Genomic DNA, 17,583 nt, shown 5'->3' with positions numbered 1-17,583 from the left:
TGAAAAAAAAAAAATCTGATTAAAATGAAAATCTTGATACAAAAAGATAAGGTTTTAAGTTGGCTTGGACTGCATTTTGGTGCTTTTGACTTATTTTACCATTGTCGTGTACAATGATTGCTGAATATTCTGCTTCATAAGTTGTTGAATGTTTCGCTTCTCAAAAATTGTAATTGGGAATTACGAACATTTATTGAAGTCAGAAAAGGCTTATTGTCTGAACCTTTCCCACCTCACTCTTATTCCCTTATTTGCCCTAGAAAGGACTGTTCTTCCTAGAAATAGTGACCTAGGTTCAAGGAGTATTGTGAAGATTAAATTGTAGCCAAGAAGCGATTGAGATGAAAACCTAATTTTTTTTTCGTATTTGTTAAGACTTATCTACATAGTCACCATCCAGAGTTATACTTTTCTCCCAGCATTTCTCAACATTTTGTAGGCCATCATTACGGATTGCATTGAAAACCAATGGTTTACCTCTTGAATGACATCCCTAGTGTTTGTCAGATCTTTGACCCTGCAATGTTTGTTGCGTTTTGAAAGTAAGGCGAGATAGGTAGAATATGTTGGATGTGGCGAAATATCAAAGCCACATTTCATTGATTGCTGGTCGTGCCATGTTTGCTTCTGAACAGGAGTCAGTAGAAGATTGCAAAGGAAACACTTGGTTTTTCCACATAAAATATTTATTCACGACCTAGGTTTCGACGCTCAGCGTCATCTTCAGGTGAAGATGACGCTGAGCGTCGAAACCTAGGTCGTGAATAAATATTTTATGTGGAAAAACCAAGTGTTTCCTTTGCAATATGTATCGTTTCCACAAAGTGACGCCTGAAGCTATCTCCTTTGTCAGTAGAAGAGTTACTTCAATCTATGGCTTCCTGAAACAAAGCAAACCAACATTAATAGCTGTGCTTTACAACATTGTGTACATAAGGATCAATTAATAAGTAGAATTAATGCTATCCAGATATCTCTGTCATTTCTTAGCAATAATAATGTTATGATAACTTCTCATTTATATATTTATTTAATAACAGCAGCTATCCTCAGTGCAGAACTAATATGTACCTGTCATTGCAGTAACACTCAAAATATGGTACTTTACGTGTGAATTAGTAGTTAGATAAGCAACTAAATATGTGTATAAATAAGGAAGAACCTTCCCAAGTTCAATTCGCAGTTTAATGAAATAGTGGCCATTCGAGAAACTTGAAAATGCAATTAATACATAGCCAAAATATTAAGGATGTATAGGGTTAGCAGATTTTGCATTAACAGAACAAAATTTCCAAGTGAGGTGAATTAAATTCTCTAACGAGATAAGGAAAATATATGAATGATGAGATCCTTACATTTCAAGTAAGCATACTCTATGCATGGGTATGGATCAGGCTAGACCCCATACCCAACTCCTGTCCAATCCCAAAATGCCTCCTTTCACCCAATGGCCAGAAAAATATATCTTTGGAGAAAAAGCTTAAAAATATACCAGAAGATGATACTATGCACTGAAACTTGGGTCGGAAGATTAAAACATTAAGTGGAATTAAACAATTTGCTATATTTCTTTCTGTAATACTTGGTTTGTTGTACTCAATAATGTATGTAGAAAAGGTAGGCCTATATTGCATAATTTACCTCCTTTTAACATAAAGTAATTACCATCAATTTGACTGAGTTTCCAGGTTATTAAAATTATTACTTGCTAAAATCTTTATTAATAATAATTAGGAATGGCATGTCGTCATATACATTTTTCCATATTTATTTATTTTCAAAGAGGAAATAGTTTCTTACTGGTTAAGTAGGTTCATAGAGCACAAATTTGTGCTCAATGAGCTAAGAGAATGATGAGCTATTGTAATTATAGCTGTGTATTTTGGACAGGAAAATAGTTCTATTCGTTAAATTATGCTCATAGAGTACAAAATTGTGATCACCACTAAAATTCATAGCTGTCAACTTGGATAGATCCTGGGAATGTATTCCATGCCCTTTGCACCTGTAGAAAAGAATGACTTTTCATGGAGTATTATTAATTATATTTTATTAACTTGGCCAGAAACACTAAACCTGTTTTATTAGTTAAGGCAAGGAACAAAATTCTTTAAATAGATTAGTGTGTTATGATGATATGCCCATTTAAATATTTTTCTTATTTCTGGAATTTTACTTCAAGGTGTAAGAAAATACTTAGTTTTTGCCATTGCATATTTACCATGTTTGGACAATTAAAAAAAAATTGTAAGCAGTTTGGTTATTTCACAAAATTTCTATATTTAATATTATTGCCACAAATTATTGAAACAAAAATAAGTCCATTTTTTCCTTGACTAGCTCTCTTGCTTATCTTATGAAACATTAGTTATCAATAAAAAGCAGCAGGTCTCCTTGGTATTGAGTTATACCAGTTGGCCATTGAGGCCAAAAACGAACTCATGAAAAAGCTTGATGAACAGTATTTACAGTGAACATAATGTGTACAAAGTTTTGAAAGAAATTACAATTTGATTAAGTGCCCAGCAAATAAATTAAATGGATTTTTGGGTATGCTGAAATTATGGTTTTAAATGCGCTACTTTTTCAAACTAATTTGAAGTGATAATGTATTGTGTTAAATAATTATGTTATCATTTAATTAGTATTTTTTTCTGTGAGAGTAAAAATTTTTCATCTGCCATGTATATTCATATTTTGGTGTGTGCTCTCCTGGTTAGTCATGTGGAATAGATGGGTATTATGTTTGACAAATGCTATTGCTTATAAAATTAATACACAATGTAGAGTGAGAGGATTATTTTAGGAAGTATGGACTTCAGGAATTTCTCCTGTCATTACTCTGAGAGCTCTTTTTGATTCTATGAAAATACTGGTGCTGTAGCTGGAAATATCGCACAAGCAAAATTTATTCTTTATAATTGAGGAATATTAGCCATAAACAGACAATGCATGTTGTAATGTTTGGATACCTGCCAGCAAAGTTTTGTAGCATGTATACATAGAAACACAGATTATAAATTAATTAGTTGACGTGGAAGTTGTCTAAAAGAAGAGAGGGAAATTGCACCTCCTTTACATATGGGTTAAAAAAATTGAATAATGTTTCTTCTTAATTAGGCTTTAGGTTTATTTTATGTTATCCAAATAGTCATTTCTTGAATACTTCGTTCGCAATCGTATACTTGTAAAAGTTGCATGACGCCGACCACAATTTTGTAGCAACGCACTACCAAACTGACCCTCCACTAACGAAGGCCACCTACTTCTGCCACCGTTTAAAATACCCGCGGATTAAAATGACCAAAACTATACACTAGACTGCATGTGGCGAATGAATACGTTTGAAATTCGTCCACGTCATTATTTCCTTTGTGCGTTTACAAATAAATCACAATTGCATTATTACCTCAAATAGTTGCCGTAATTTGTTGCCAATAATCGCCCTCGAAGTAAAGTTCCCCTCCTTTCGTCGTGTGTAGTCGTCGGAAGGTGAGACGGGCACGATATATATCGATCTGTTTGATTCGGCGAAATTATATCGGTGGAGGGATGGTACGAACGAGATATCTAAGGGTTAATATCTAAGCGGGGATGTCTGGTTTAGAAGAAATATTAGCAAAATTGCTGGTGGCTGACAACGCCGTAATTCAGCAGGTATGAAAAATTTATAAGATTAAACATTTATCGTTGAAAACATTGAGTGGTTCATTAATGCCATGTCTTATTGTCAGAAATGTGATCGGCTTGTAAGACACATGTGCCTAATTGTCAAACAATTTTCGTAACCTAATTATGTAGAAATTTGCATGAGATAGGTCTGCCCAGCGAAAATTAGAACTTATGGATGGAGTGATACTAGGCTGGAGGTGTGTTAATGCCGTTTAAGTAGTTACTTTTTCATTTCTAGGGCACTGGGGAATTGTCCTTAGCATTTAAGGATCCTGAGGTCATACCGGCACTGTGCAATGTAATAGTTACCGCTGAGAATCCGCAGATACGTCAGTATGCGGCTGTTTTGCTTAGAAAGAGGTTCTCCAAAAGTAAGAACTGGGCAAAACTTACTGTGGAAGTGAGAAATAGGTATGTTCCAAAAACTATACTTCTGTAGTTTCAATTAACAAGTCCCTTCATGACATGACCGTAATTTATTCTTCCGAATCCGAACCATTTCTTTAAAGCATAAAACAAGGGCTTGTCCAAGCCTTAGTAAACGAGCCTAAACAATTGGTAAAGAATTCAATAGCCCAGTTCATCGGGACTTTAGTAAAACATGAATTTCCAAGACAGAGTTGGCCGGAATTGCTTCAGTTTCTCGAACGGCTGACCAGCAGTGCCAATTACGAGGAGAAAGAGGTACGATATGGGTTGACGGTTATTGTGCATGTGATTGAGTTTTATTTAATTATAGTAATTCTCCATCCAATTCACAGTTGGGGATGTACACGCTGAGTGTAATAACCGAAATATCTCCAGACCAGTTCGAGAAACACCTGTCATCCATGATGTTTTTATTTAATGGCACTCTGAATTCGTTGCAAGATCTGGGTTCTCCTCTTGCTTTTTATACTGTACTCACCTTGAATTCCCTAGTTCCTGTGATTGGTTCAGATGCAAACGTGAGTCCGAAAACGTTAGAAGAATGTGTTATTTATATTCAGGAATTTATGGTTACATGGAACAGACAATTCAAATAAGCATGATAATCCTTTGCACTCAGGTACAAAGTATGCTGAATCAGCTGATGCCAAAATTAATGGCTATTGTGAGGGCTCAAGTGGCTGCTGATGAGGATCGTGGTGTGCAAGCCATGGAAATATTCGAGACCATGTTTGAGAGCTCCATCACTGTTGTTGTGCATCACATCGAGCCTCTGGTTCAGATGTGCCTAACTATGGCCAGAGACAAATCTTTAGACTCGTCCGTTCGCGTGAAAGCCCTCAACCAAATTGGATGGATTACCAGACTAAAGAAAAAGGTATTACTCTTTATTTGCCTTGTTTGAACTTAACTGTTGGTAGTGAATCAAAGATTATAGTCCAGATACATAGCTAACATTACAAATATTTGTTTGAGCATGTAGCTGGAAGATAGCCATAGATAAGAGAAGATAGCTTTGATGGGAAAATTGCTCTGTGATTATCTTTTTCAAGAGACTCATCGTTTGTGAAGTGGGGTGGGGGGGACCTCAGAAATACTCTTACAAAGTTAGGAAGAATAGAAGGTGCTCCGCGAACAAAAATTCTTCTAATTTTATTTTAACGCTCAGTTGGCAGTGAAGCCAAACCACGGATACACATATTACCTAGAACAATAAATATCTTCTAAGCCCATTTCCCTGTAACTCAATTCATTTATTTAACTATGCGTTATTTTTGGAGCTTTCTAGCTTAAGATGTACATGTGATGGCTTTTGTGGTTAGCAGCTGTACAAATGTGACAATCTGATCTGTCGCTAATTTTACAGAATGTAGAACAACTATTTTGGTATAGAATTATCTACAAACGAGAGACTTAATTAAGCAGAATGTGAAATTATATGGATAACATATAAAATAAATGTAAAATAAATTTTGACCTGCTGTCATGAAACATTTGTACATGGCTTCAGCACACCAGTATAAATTGAAAGTACCCCCTGAAATAACTGAATAGTTCCTGAATACTAAAAAGTTCCTGAATAACTGTGTGGTGCATCCGGGTTAGAGACTAAAATTCAAAGCTGGAAATGCTTTTCCCATGCATTGAAAATGCCCCCAAGGAGAATATATAAAAAGCTTTTTTACTGGATTTTACAGAATTGCAACTGTAATCCATTTTGAAATTGCAATTGTCGTCAGAACATGCTGTTCCTGAATTCCCAAAGCTATCACTGCAGGGAAATAAGAAATGGAATTGGCTCTCGTATGTGGGGGAGTATTTTGGAAGGTGAAAATGAAAATTTTTGAATAAGGATTTTTAAAACAGCTGACCTAAAGATTTAATCTGTGATGGATGAAGAGCAAAACTTTAGACAAATCGTTATGTTATTGAGATGATCAGGATTTATAGAGTATGTCAACAATCAGATGGGTTCATACTGACCAGATGGGGTTATACCGCTTATTAAAAGGAAGAAAACTTTTTTGTTGATATTACGAAAGGGTAAAGGATGGAGACAAGTAATGCAGAAGTAGAATCACTAGACGTGGTCCTTAACAATGTCACAAGTCACAACTGCTTAACTTTTTTATTGTCATTTAGGACATATGCTAACATTATGCTGACTGCCTACTGCAGTTCTTGTATTGAAAGTTTGGAAAACCTTCTGATCATTTAATCTGACTGGGTTAATGCTATTTGTTGGAATGCTTGAAGAAGGAAGTTGTATGCTTTCTTGTGGTCTACCCCATTAGATTAGAATACAATTTTTGGGGATAAAAGCTGCCTTTTAATTGTTATGAGCCAGGTAAAGTTTCTTAATTATTTACCTAGATGATTTGGGGATTGTGGGATGGTGAGAACCATAAGAAGGAACTTGAGGGTTATGGAGTGGATTCATGTGTAGAGTGAAGTGAAGTTTCTTGTGGTTTGTTTTTGTTAAAATGTTGATTGTATGTTTGAATAATATTTTTGATTCTATTCACAGTCCGTTGTTAAAAAGAATATAGTGCCTGGTATCCTGGATACTTTATTCTTTGTTATGAATGCTCCACCTGAAGATGATGATGATGACGAGGATTATTTTGCTGATGAAAATGAGGGCAGTACACCTATGGCATGTGCCACGCAGACTCTGGATGTGTTAGCTATGCATATACCACCAGAAAAATTAATTCCACCTATGGTAAATAACTCTTAGCTTAAATAGCAAGTGAGTCACTGTGGGTACACCTTTCAAAGTTAATTAAACCCATTACGTTGGTGATGGGCATGGTAGTTTTAAAAAAGTTCACTAATCACATCACCCAAAATAGTATTCACATGTCTGTCAACTATGAAATTGAGTTGGCACATATGCAGCTGATGCAAATTTGTGTTAAGTTGGCTATTATTAGTTCAATTTGCATAATCTAATTTACAGCTTATGAATTTTTTTTTACTTGCAATGGTTAATGCAACACCATAATTTTATGATATTTATACACACCCATATTCTACTTTTGCAGAAGGTGAGAATTTGAATTCCATGTATAAGTTGAACCTTGTATTCAGTTTGTTTGTTCTCACTTTCCCTGTTTTCTTGATGCAGTCTTCGTTGTTTAAGGAACTTCTATCTACAAAGTAATTGAGACTCTTTTTGGTTTAGAATAATTATAGCACATGAGAATATACATATATACATTTACTGCCACTGTAATTGTCCTACTTGAATTAGCAATATCTAGCTAAAAGCGTGGCATTGCGGTATGAAAATAGCTATGAACAAAACAGTAGTTGAAGTTATGCTGATGGACGGCGTACTCACTCAAAGTGCCCTCCACAAAGCACCTTAAGTGGGGATCGAGATACCTCTGAAAAATATTCAACACCGCCGGGTTCAAATCCCGGCGGTATTGAATATTTTTCAGGGGTATCTCGATCCCCACTTGAGGTGCTTTGTGGAGGGCACTTTGAGTGAGTTCGCCGTCCGTCGGATAGGACGTTAAGCTGCGGACCCCTTGGCGCCTTTCGTAAAGAGTAGGCTAATGCCGACGCCGGGTTTCTCTCCTCCCCTCATCCTTTACTATCCATCCCCTATGGCGCAAATGACCTCAGCTGTCGGTCGCCTCCCCTCAAAACTACTACTCCATTTGTACAGAAGAGAGGAACTTCCAGTTATGTCCAATTTATATGTTGTGCAGCCTCTCTGTACAGCTGCAATGCATCTTCAGTAAAGCAAGGTTTGGTCTTTTAATTTATGTTATTCAACATCTTGATTAATTAGCATCATAACGGCATCATTCACCTTCTCCAGCGTGGTAGTCTTCCACTTAGGGAAACATACTGGATGGAGGCAGATGCTGGTGTCTTTTTTTGTGCTATTTCATGATATACATTATGCCCTTGAAGAATTATTAACATCACAATTGTTTGGTTGTATGTTGACTAGCCCATGGTATGAGCCTAAGTTGTTCATTTTGAATCCTTAATTAATATCTATACATTCTTAAAGTTTTCATTTGTGGTATTATAGAGTCACAGAAGTGTTAGCACACTTCATTCGTGGAGTGGTTGTAATGTTGCTTGAATGGTTTGAAATATGTAGATGCTCAATGTCATGTCTTTTCCTTTCAAATTTCTCTATCAGCTGCAGTATATTGAACCCGCTCTTCAGGGAGAGGATGTATATGCCAAACGAGCCTCCTATATTGCACTAGCTGTTCTTGCAGAGGGGTGTGCTGAATGTATAAGAACAAAGTATTTGGAGCTTTTGCTTCGCTGCATTTGCAATGGTATCACATCCAAAGAAGCAGTCGTCAGGAATGCTGCTCTGTTTGCTCTGGGCCGATTTTCAGAGCACCTCCAGGTTGAAATTTTGATCAAAATTTTGATTCTTCCAAACTGAACTGTTAAATAATCTTCTGCTAATGTTGAAATTCTTTGTTTCAGCCTGAAATTAGTAACTTTGCATCAGAGCTTCTGCCTGTGCTTTTTGAATACTTGGCCCAGTTATGTGCTCAGCTTCAGAAGGATGGCAAAGAGCCTCCTGGTGTATATAAAATGTTTTATGCTCTGGAAATGTTTTGCGAGAATTTGGGCGAAAAACTACTGCCATACTTACCAATTCTAATGGAAAGACTGTTCACTGCCTTGAATCCAGCTAACTCTGTCAATCTCAGAGAGCTAGCCCTGAGTGCCATAGGTTCTGCAGGTGAGTTTAGCCTCCCAATTGCCTTTCAAGGCATGCAGTAATAGAGTGCATCAAGCCAATGCCTGCACTTAAATGAAAGCATGATCCATTTCAAGGGTGAAGGGTTCTGCTGAAATGCCAAAATTATATGTGCGGTATGCAAGTGAATTAAACAGAATTTATTGTTAAAAAGTTAATTGAAGTCCCCTAAATGAACTTTAAACAATTCTATGGATCATGTGTGTCATTTTGTAGAAAACCATGATTGTAAACACAGTGAAATCATTCCTGCTACTCAACATAACCAAAAGAGTAGTTGTTGCATTGCTAAGGGCACACACATCATTAACTTGTTGAGATGAGTTGCAGAGAGGGTGATTATACTGTATTGATGTGCTCGTTGTGATACAGTTTGGCAGTGTTGTGTGTCAAACATTCTCCAGAATGGTAGCTTGTAGTTGCTGCGTACCTTGTTTTGTTGCATTGTAAGATATGCTTGATGAAACTGTTCTAATTACTGCAATAATGAGAGAGACATGTTTGTGCTGGACCTGCCATAAATATATGCATTTAAATCATTGAAGATAGTCAGAGGTGTCATTATCTCTCATTTTGTCTCTGATATTGTGGGTTATATTGTAAAAAAATCCATGTTCAACTTTCAGTTTAGTGATTATATGTGCATCCTCAACATGTAGCCACTTCTGGTTGCCTCTCTTGGTGCCATTCAAGGAGATCAGTCTTGAGACCTCTCCATGATGACTCTGTCATTTAGTGATTTACACCACTAGCTAAGAACTCTACCCAAGAGAAGCTTGTTTGTATTAGTGTTACTTCATTTTATATCATAGAGTGTTAAGTTAAGGGGTGTGATAGCCTTAAATGGCAACATGGAATAGTTAGCCAGAGGCATTCTAGGTTTATCACCACCACAGAGAAGGTAGTTGTGCATTTTCTGGCCCCATAGTTATTTTCACTTTGGGTGGAGAGAAATGAATGGTGGATCATTGAAGAAACTCCTGGTTTGTGTGTTTGTAAAAAATTTCTCTTGTCTTTTCAAATTTGTAGCAAATGCAGCCAAAGAAGAGATGATACCCTATTTTCCGAGAATAATGGAGTGCCTCAAAATGTATTTAGTAGATACTGTTAATCCAGGAGAAAATGGTGTTAGTGGGGACAGCACAAGTGATGAGGATCAGCTAAAAGCTCAGGCATTGGACACACTGGGAGTGTTGGCCCGCACTGTTGGTGCTGCACATTTCAAGCCATTGGCTCATGAATGTATCAACTCGGGTCTCTCCATAGCAGAAAAATGTGATGATCCAGATATTCGGAAGAGTGCTTATGGCCTCATTGCTTCTGTTTCAACTGTAGCTGGGGAAGATATGGGTCCAAATTTACCACGCATTGTTGAGTTAATGCTGTCATCTATTCGCAGCTGCGAAGGGATTGTTGTAAGTATCTCTCATATATTTTTTATATTGCTTATATTTCAGTTTTGCAATTTTGTATTGCATGCGCTATTCTGGTTTCACTCTCGGCCTTTCTTGTACCTTCTAGAGCCCTTCCATTCAGTTGATTCGGGGATTGGTTACACGTGTGCATTTTACTTTTGGTTTTTCTTTTAGGGAAGTGTCTGTTCACACTGGGTCCTTCCTCATACTTTGTGTTGTAATTCATGCAGTTTAGCAAGTCCTTCATGATTCATTTTTTTAAACTGGCATTTTTTAGGCTCAAGGTGCTTGTGTCATGTTTATTGATAATAGTTCCTATTATTATGGTTATCAAATGTTTAAGAGGCTTCAATCAGAGTAGCAATCGTAATTTTAACCTTTAAAGGAGGAAATATCGTTTTAATAGTTGGGGAATTAATTTTTTTTTTGCACTTGCATTGAAAGGCACTAACTAAAATTTCTGCCATTATGGACCCTCAGTTTTTGTTAAACAGTCGTTTGAGTGAGTTGTTGTGAGGTATTGTAGGAAAACTATAAAATTGAGAATCGAGCTCATAAATATTGGTTTTTGAAAGGCAAAATGCATGTGCAATTCATAGATGATTTGGACACTGTGTACAGGGAATGTTCAGCATGATTTATGAACTTGAAATTTTGGGCAGCTGAATTTAAATGTTGCCAAACCAGCTTGGCTGATTATGAGAATTTGAAGCGGCCATAAACTACGACCACTGTTAATAACATTGATTAAGTCTGCCAAAAGATCCTGGAGACCATTGATTTAAGATAAGAGAGATAGGTGCGGCTATGGGCATGTAGGAAGAGCATTTAATTTATTGGCTGAAGAATATGACATGTTCAAGCTATCTGCTTGTGGGATGCCGCATTTGCTGACTTTGCATCAAAACAGTGGAGTGCAAAGGGTGTACCTGCTCGGAAAAAGGTGAAGAAGTTTCCATCAGCTGGGAAGATGATGGCACCTATTATAGGGATATTCACGGGATTGTTAGAACAATTGTTTTGACTTAAAAGGAGACTATTTTGAAAATTAAATTGTGTGCTCCACTTGAAATAAAACCACTCCAACATTTCAATCCCTCAATAACTATCAGTAGGTATGTATCAATGTTTAATTGTGTAAATAGTTTAGGGTTGGCAATTTTCAACTTGCTCACGCTTGTTATTTGGGACACACATCTTTCGTTTTATAATTACTTACATGTTGTGCATGGAATTTCAGTGAATGAAAGCCACTTGCCATTAAATCCCATGGATTTTTAGCAAATGATCCGCTTCTCTCATCATAATTCTATTTTCAAAGATCAATATTCCCAATATATGCATGGGTTAAATGGAAGAAAGGGCCATTAAGTCTCAATTTTGCCCAAATAAAGACCTCTATCTATCTATCTATCTATTCCAATCTACTTCATTTTTAATACATTTTTTTAAGTCATGAGCATACAAAACCTGCTCTATCACTTAAAAAATGTAGTAACTCAAACGGCAATTAGGAAAATAGAGGATAATTCAAGATTTAAAATGGAGTATCAATAGTATAAAAACAGTGGAACCTCGTTCAACGAGCAATTCACACAGTGAGTTATGCACTTTATGACTATAGATGTTGGGCAGGAAAACAACTTGCTCAGCAAAAGAATGTGTTTAGACTGCTTTCTAGTTTGAAGGAATTAGGTACTTTTAGCAATTTATTTAGATTTTTTTTTGCTTTAACAAATCGAGTTTGCTTCCCCAGTTGTTCCATTCCACAACAGAAGAAAAGGTGAATGTGAACCAAGATCCTAAAGAATGTATACTTAATTTTCTTTGAATAAACCTAGTGCATAATTTTTTTTTGGCTTGGAATGCATTATCGTATTTTACATTAACAAATGTGCAAAAAGTTATTTCTTTTAATAAGTGTTTCGCTTTACGAGAAGATTGTGGAACGGATTACACTCATATTATGAAGATCCACTCTAAATGTTTCTATTTCTAACAATTATCGTCCCTCCTTTAGGGAGTACTCTCATTTATTTTTTTGCTCTGTTTAAGAAGGAAGCACTTTCTGCCGGGACCATTTGGTAAAACAGATATTTGATTTAGTTATTTAGAAAAATTCTCCATGTTCAGCAAATTTACCAATCTATAGTTGCACGTAAAAAAAAGATGAATCTGTAAACACAGAATAACAGATAATGCATGCATGCATCTATAGTCACAAAAAATGAGCAAATGTTGAAATTGAAGTTTTTAATTAGTTATTGGAAAGTGAGGTAGATCTTTTAGTTTCTTAGAAAATAGAACATTGGTAGCAAGAAGTGAGTTTAAGAGAGAAGAGTGGCTGAAGAATAGATTGTGTTTAGTGACTGATACTCTAGGAACATGTGTATAGGGTAAGAGTAAGGAGTGGTTACGAGCAGCTGAGGATGTTTCTGGCAAGTATATCAGAGAAAGCAGTTTAGGGCTGTCAGGGATGGAGTTAATAGCATTATAAATGGTCTTTAAATCTGTTGTAAGTTTGTGGTTGTGAAGATTATAGCTGGCCAGTTGAAACAGTATGACATCTGTGGACATAGTGCAAAAATGGGAGAAACTGTTTCATTTTCATGACGTCACAAATTGTGTGATACACCAGACAGTATTTCCCACAGAGTTCTGTTAGTAAGGTAGCTGGCCAAGATGTTTGGAAAATATCCAAGGATTATCAGCTTCTGATAAACTATGATTGTATGACCATGTGTGTCATTCAGAATTTGCCTTGTTTTGGTGACCCAACCGACTAAATCATTGTAACTTTTGTTTCCAGAGTACAAATTAAAGCGGCACCTTTCAATTTTTTTCCATATTTACTTTGCGTGTTCTCCAAAAAGAATCCTATATTTGTGCATCCCATAAGAATGAACAAACTGAAGATATGATTGAGAAAGCTATGAGAGATGACTTGACAGTTCTTTTGACATAATCATCCACTGATGTGCACCTAAATGCAGTAATTCCCAAGGTTAAAAATGAAATGCCTTGACTGAGACCCGAACCCAAATCCCCCAATTTCCATCAGAGCATCATGTTCCTCTGAAGTCTCTCAAATTTTATGGTGTAGGATAATACCTTGGTTACTTAATTGATTAAAGTACTGCCATTAATTGAAGGAACCAGGTTCAAGTCCTGGTCAGGGTGAATGATTTTTACTGTATTTTGGTTGATAAGATATAATTTCTAAGAAATTTAACGAGCACTTCGCGCAGCGAGGTATTAGCTTATTGACCCTAAATGTTCGGCTGGAAAAGAACTTGCTCGGCGAAAGAATGTCTAGACAGCTTTCTAGTACGAAGGAATCAGCTACCTTTAACAATAATATAATTTTTTTAAATTAAGATTTCCTAAAGTCAATGACAAATATCCATCCTAGTTAGTGGAACCAATGGACTGTTTCATTAACTGTTTTTCCACAAAAATGTAGGTCCATGCATTGTACTATAGTAGGGTTGACATTACTGTAGAAAATGGTATGATTTCTCTCTCCATTGCAGCCTCACTTTAAAGAGGATGAGGGTGCAGCTTTCCCTGTCTATGAAGATGTCAGTGACACTGGTGATGAAGAGGATATAGGCAGTGAATCTGATGAAGAAGAAGATGATGATGATTCAGATATTGCTGGTAAGATTAGAATTTATAGTAGGGGGACTGAAGAGCATGATTTTCTCTGGTTCTGCATTTCATTAAGTGGACACTTAAAAGCATAGAATTGTATCACCTCACATGTTAGCCGTACTAAAATCTTCTGCTAGGACTTAATTGGGGTCCTGCTGAGGTTTTATTTAATTGGGTACTTTGGTAACTAGTATGATATATCACTGTGAGTTATTGAATTTTATGTTTATAATGCATTTATTTAACTTGGTTGTGGCTGCAAATAAGCAATTGCTCTTTTTTGTTTCTATCTCCTTGTATTCATTATGCAGATAAACACTATATAGGGATATTGTGTGGGATTTTTTGGGAATTAAATTCTTCATCTGTTGCTGAAAAAATCAAGAAAAAGTATTTCGTGTCTGAAAAAGTCAAGATGTACAACGAAAATGATTGGTTTTTTTGTTGTGTCAGGTTCTTAGTTTAATAAATTCACCTTGTTGTTGTGTGATGCGATATTAAATTTGTATAGGATGATGAAACAATGTATGAGAAGAGTGGAATCGAAGTTAGGGGGGGGTGGGGGGTTCTATTAGTAAGTTGTAAAACATGTTGGATTAAATCAATGATTAAGTGGTATGTGTCCATGGTGAGAATTAAATGCTAACAAAATCTCCTTGTGTTCATTGTATATACTCTTATAAGCTGGGTGGCTATTCTGTCTTGGAAAATAGGAAAAGCTGTCAATTACCTGCTTCATAAGTTAGGGAATACAACAGGAGAAAGCTGAATGTTTTCAAAATGGTCTAGAAATGTCAAGTCAAAAGTTTTGAATAGATTGTAACTTTGAATGGCTAAATGCATGTACTTTTCTCATGCTGCAGCGATAACCCTGAGGAGCAAAGAAAATCATCGCTTCTGAAGTATTTCTCTCTCTCATGGTACATACTGCAGAATGAGAAATGTTAGGCTAAATGCTCCATAAGCAGGCTGACTCAAATTGTACCTTAGTGCAATAATGGAGATCTTTGAGTCATACATTCCAGCCTGTAAGTTTAACAGATAACTACTTTATTATGAGAGCAGTTCCAAAAAGTGCGTCCAAAGTCAGAGAATCAGGACCATTGGTCCATTCAAAAGTTTCTCCGTCACTATCATGTGTTAAGGAATATACACCAAGTCAGGGTGAGATTTTTGTATCACTTAGTATGTAACTTTCATTTTAAGCAAATCAAGTGATTTCCAAAAAATGAATAAAAGAGAATTTCATGTGTCAATAGTTCTTTTATGTAAGAATTATCAGACCATTAATAAAAAACAGCTAAAAATTTTGGGTGAATTGCTGCCTTTGATTGGAATGGGTTTTTAATGGTTAAAGTTTTCATCATGAGCATTAGTGGCACTGGGCGTTCTGGTTCCTGTAGAGGTCACCACTCCAGAAATCTGTATTGTGGAGATTTGTTAGTTTTCTAATGCTGTTAGGCATCTTGATTGAACAGGTATGCGATGTTTTCCGTGAATAGTTGGTCATGAAAAAACATCTGCAAAATGAGATCAAAAACACAATCATGCACTATGTACCTAGGCAGATTTTCAGCTTTTTCAGCGAAAACCACATGGTTGGAGGTGTGATTTCATTACTGTGGACAAAAAATGGATACACCACTAGGATCCTGAAACGAAGGAGTCCAGGCAATGGCTTGCTTGTGGGATGTGAGCATCAAAGAAGGCTAAGGCTGTTCCTTGACAGGAAACGTTGTGTTCACTTTCGTTGGCACACAATTCATAAAGAATGATTTTCATTGACTATTTGCTAAAATGTCAGGCAACTACCGATGAAATCTGTGAATCATTATTAGACTCTTTGAAAACTGAGCTGCCAGAAAATTATCTACTGTTGTTACCCAAAAATGTCCTTTTTCCATCCAGTTAATTCACCTGCATTCAGCATACTAACCGCAGATTCACTCTCCTGCAGTTTGGGACATGAAATTGATGGAGAAATGAGTGATAAAGTACTTCCCTTACTTAATAGGATTTCACAGTATTAATGAAAATACTTCTATAATCCTACAGAAAAGGCTCAAAGTATATTGATGCTGACACTTAAAAAGAAATAATTGAATTATATTTAAAAAAATAAGCAGCTACACATATGTCAATGTTTGCTCATTCAAATTCTATAAATTGGACATCACCGGGCAAAAACGTGAAAAAGCTGTCCTGTTTCTGTGTTTTGAAGAGCAATTGAGGAATTTAAGTTTAAATGTAATACTCTACAGGGTTCGTCCGGAAAATAAGTGTACTGATTTTTTCCCTCCGCTCCAGGCGCGCCCAGCACCGCTCTGACGGGCTGCGATTGGAGGGGGGTATGTTGGCAAGCGACGCTGAAAAAGGCAGTCGGCTCTGAGCTGTGGTGTAGTGAGGAGCTCTGTTAACGCGAACCTCCACGCTCGACCCACGTCACGGAACGCGATGCCGAAGTTTTTGGAGCAGCGTTATTCCATCAAATTTGTGGTAAAGCTTGGGAAATCGTCTACCGAAACTGTCGGTATGATTAACCAGGCTTACGGGGAGTCAGCCATGTCCAGAAACATGATCTTTCGGTGGCACAAGATGTTCGTGGAGGGCAGAGAAGAGGTCGACGACGAACCACGGCCTGGACGCCCATCAACGACACTCACCGACGAAAATGTGCGAAAAGTTCGCGATGTACTGAACTCTGATCGTCGTCTTAGTGTTCGGATGATAGCAGAGCAATGTAATGTGCCAAAAACAATAGTGCACGAGTCGCCCGCGTCCGGCCAGCGATCAAAAACATCTGGCGGCTGCATCACGACAATGTGCCGTCTCACACCGCGCTTGTCGTGTCGGACTTCTTGGCCAAGCACGGCGTGGCAACGCTGCCGCACCCGCCCTACAGCCCGGACTTGGCACCACCGGACTTCTTTCTGTTCCCGAAGATAAAGAGGAGTTTGAAAAGAACGCGATACGGGACTTCGGACGCCGTCAAAGAGGCCGTGACGACGTGTCTTCGAGAGGTTCCCGATGATGCCTTCGCTGGAGCGTTCCAGGAATGGGAACGCCGCTGGAACAAGTGTATCGACTCACAAGGGTCCTATTTTGAGGAATATTAGCTTAAGATATGTAAAAGTGTAATAAATTTTTTTTTCCTGAGCTCAGTACACTTATTTTCCGGACGAACCCTGTATGAGAGTCTTCTTAAGATCCCACGAGGTTATTATTTTAAATTTTCATGCTACCATTAGTTTCTATTATTATTTTGAAATTATCTAAGTTGGTATTAAAAGAAACCATTTTCTAGGCCTCTGCCACACTCTCATACTACTAAAGATTGAATGCCTGTAGACTCCAAGTTTATTGGGATAGATACAGTGTATGTATTATTAGCAGAGGTGTGACATCCCCATTAAACCAACGTGTTTGATTTTTGCAGCAGCACCGTATGTGAGATGTAACAAAACACGTTACAGTACATTTACAATGCATTTACGATGTATTTTTGAATTTTTTATAGATTACTTGAAGTGAAATATTAAAACTCTGTTACTTACTGCTGACTCAACACAGTACTATTTTCAAAAATCTAAATCAAGGCCAACATTTTCAATGCCTGCTGCAGTAAAACTACTCAAAAGTAATTATTTTTCCGGGGAATCTGCT

At 37.0% G+C, this 17,583-nt stretch overlaps 1 protein-coding gene across 1 annotated transcript in view; it reads left to right on the top strand.

Moving 5' to 3' along the window:
* The first annotated feature begins 3,495 nt into the window (after window positions 1-3,495).
* Window positions 3,496-17,583, top strand: part of LOC139691195 (importin-4-like) — a 28,088-nt gene continuing 14,000 nt past the window's right edge. The window contains exons 1-10 of the mRNA XM_071588923.1: window positions 3,496-3,657; window positions 3,911-4,083; window positions 4,182-4,356; window positions 4,434-4,619; window positions 4,721-4,978; window positions 6,629-6,826; window positions 8,270-8,488; window positions 8,572-8,833; window positions 9,881-10,266; window positions 13,800-13,926. Of these exons, the coding sequence (XP_071445024.1) occupies window positions 3,595-3,657; window positions 3,911-4,083; window positions 4,182-4,356; window positions 4,434-4,619; window positions 4,721-4,978; window positions 6,629-6,826; window positions 8,270-8,488; window positions 8,572-8,833; window positions 9,881-10,266; window positions 13,800-13,926 (2,047 nt within the window). The 5' untranslated portion in view covers window positions 3,496-3,594. The remainder of the gene's footprint in view (window positions 3,658-3,910; window positions 4,084-4,181; window positions 4,357-4,433; window positions 4,620-4,720; window positions 4,979-6,628; window positions 6,827-8,269; window positions 8,489-8,571; window positions 8,834-9,880; window positions 10,267-13,799; window positions 13,927-17,583) is intronic.

The sequence above is a fragment of the Hetaerina americana genome, unplaced genomic scaffold, assembly GCF_022747635.1.
Source record: "Hetaerina americana unplaced genomic scaffold, ioHetAmer1.1.p SCAF_30, whole genome shotgun sequence".
In the NCBI taxonomy this organism is placed as follows: Eukaryota; Metazoa; Arthropoda; class Insecta; order Odonata; family Calopterygidae; genus Hetaerina; species Hetaerina americana.
Note: the sequence above shows the minus strand (reverse complement) of the source record. Positions and strands in the feature narration are given on the sequence as shown.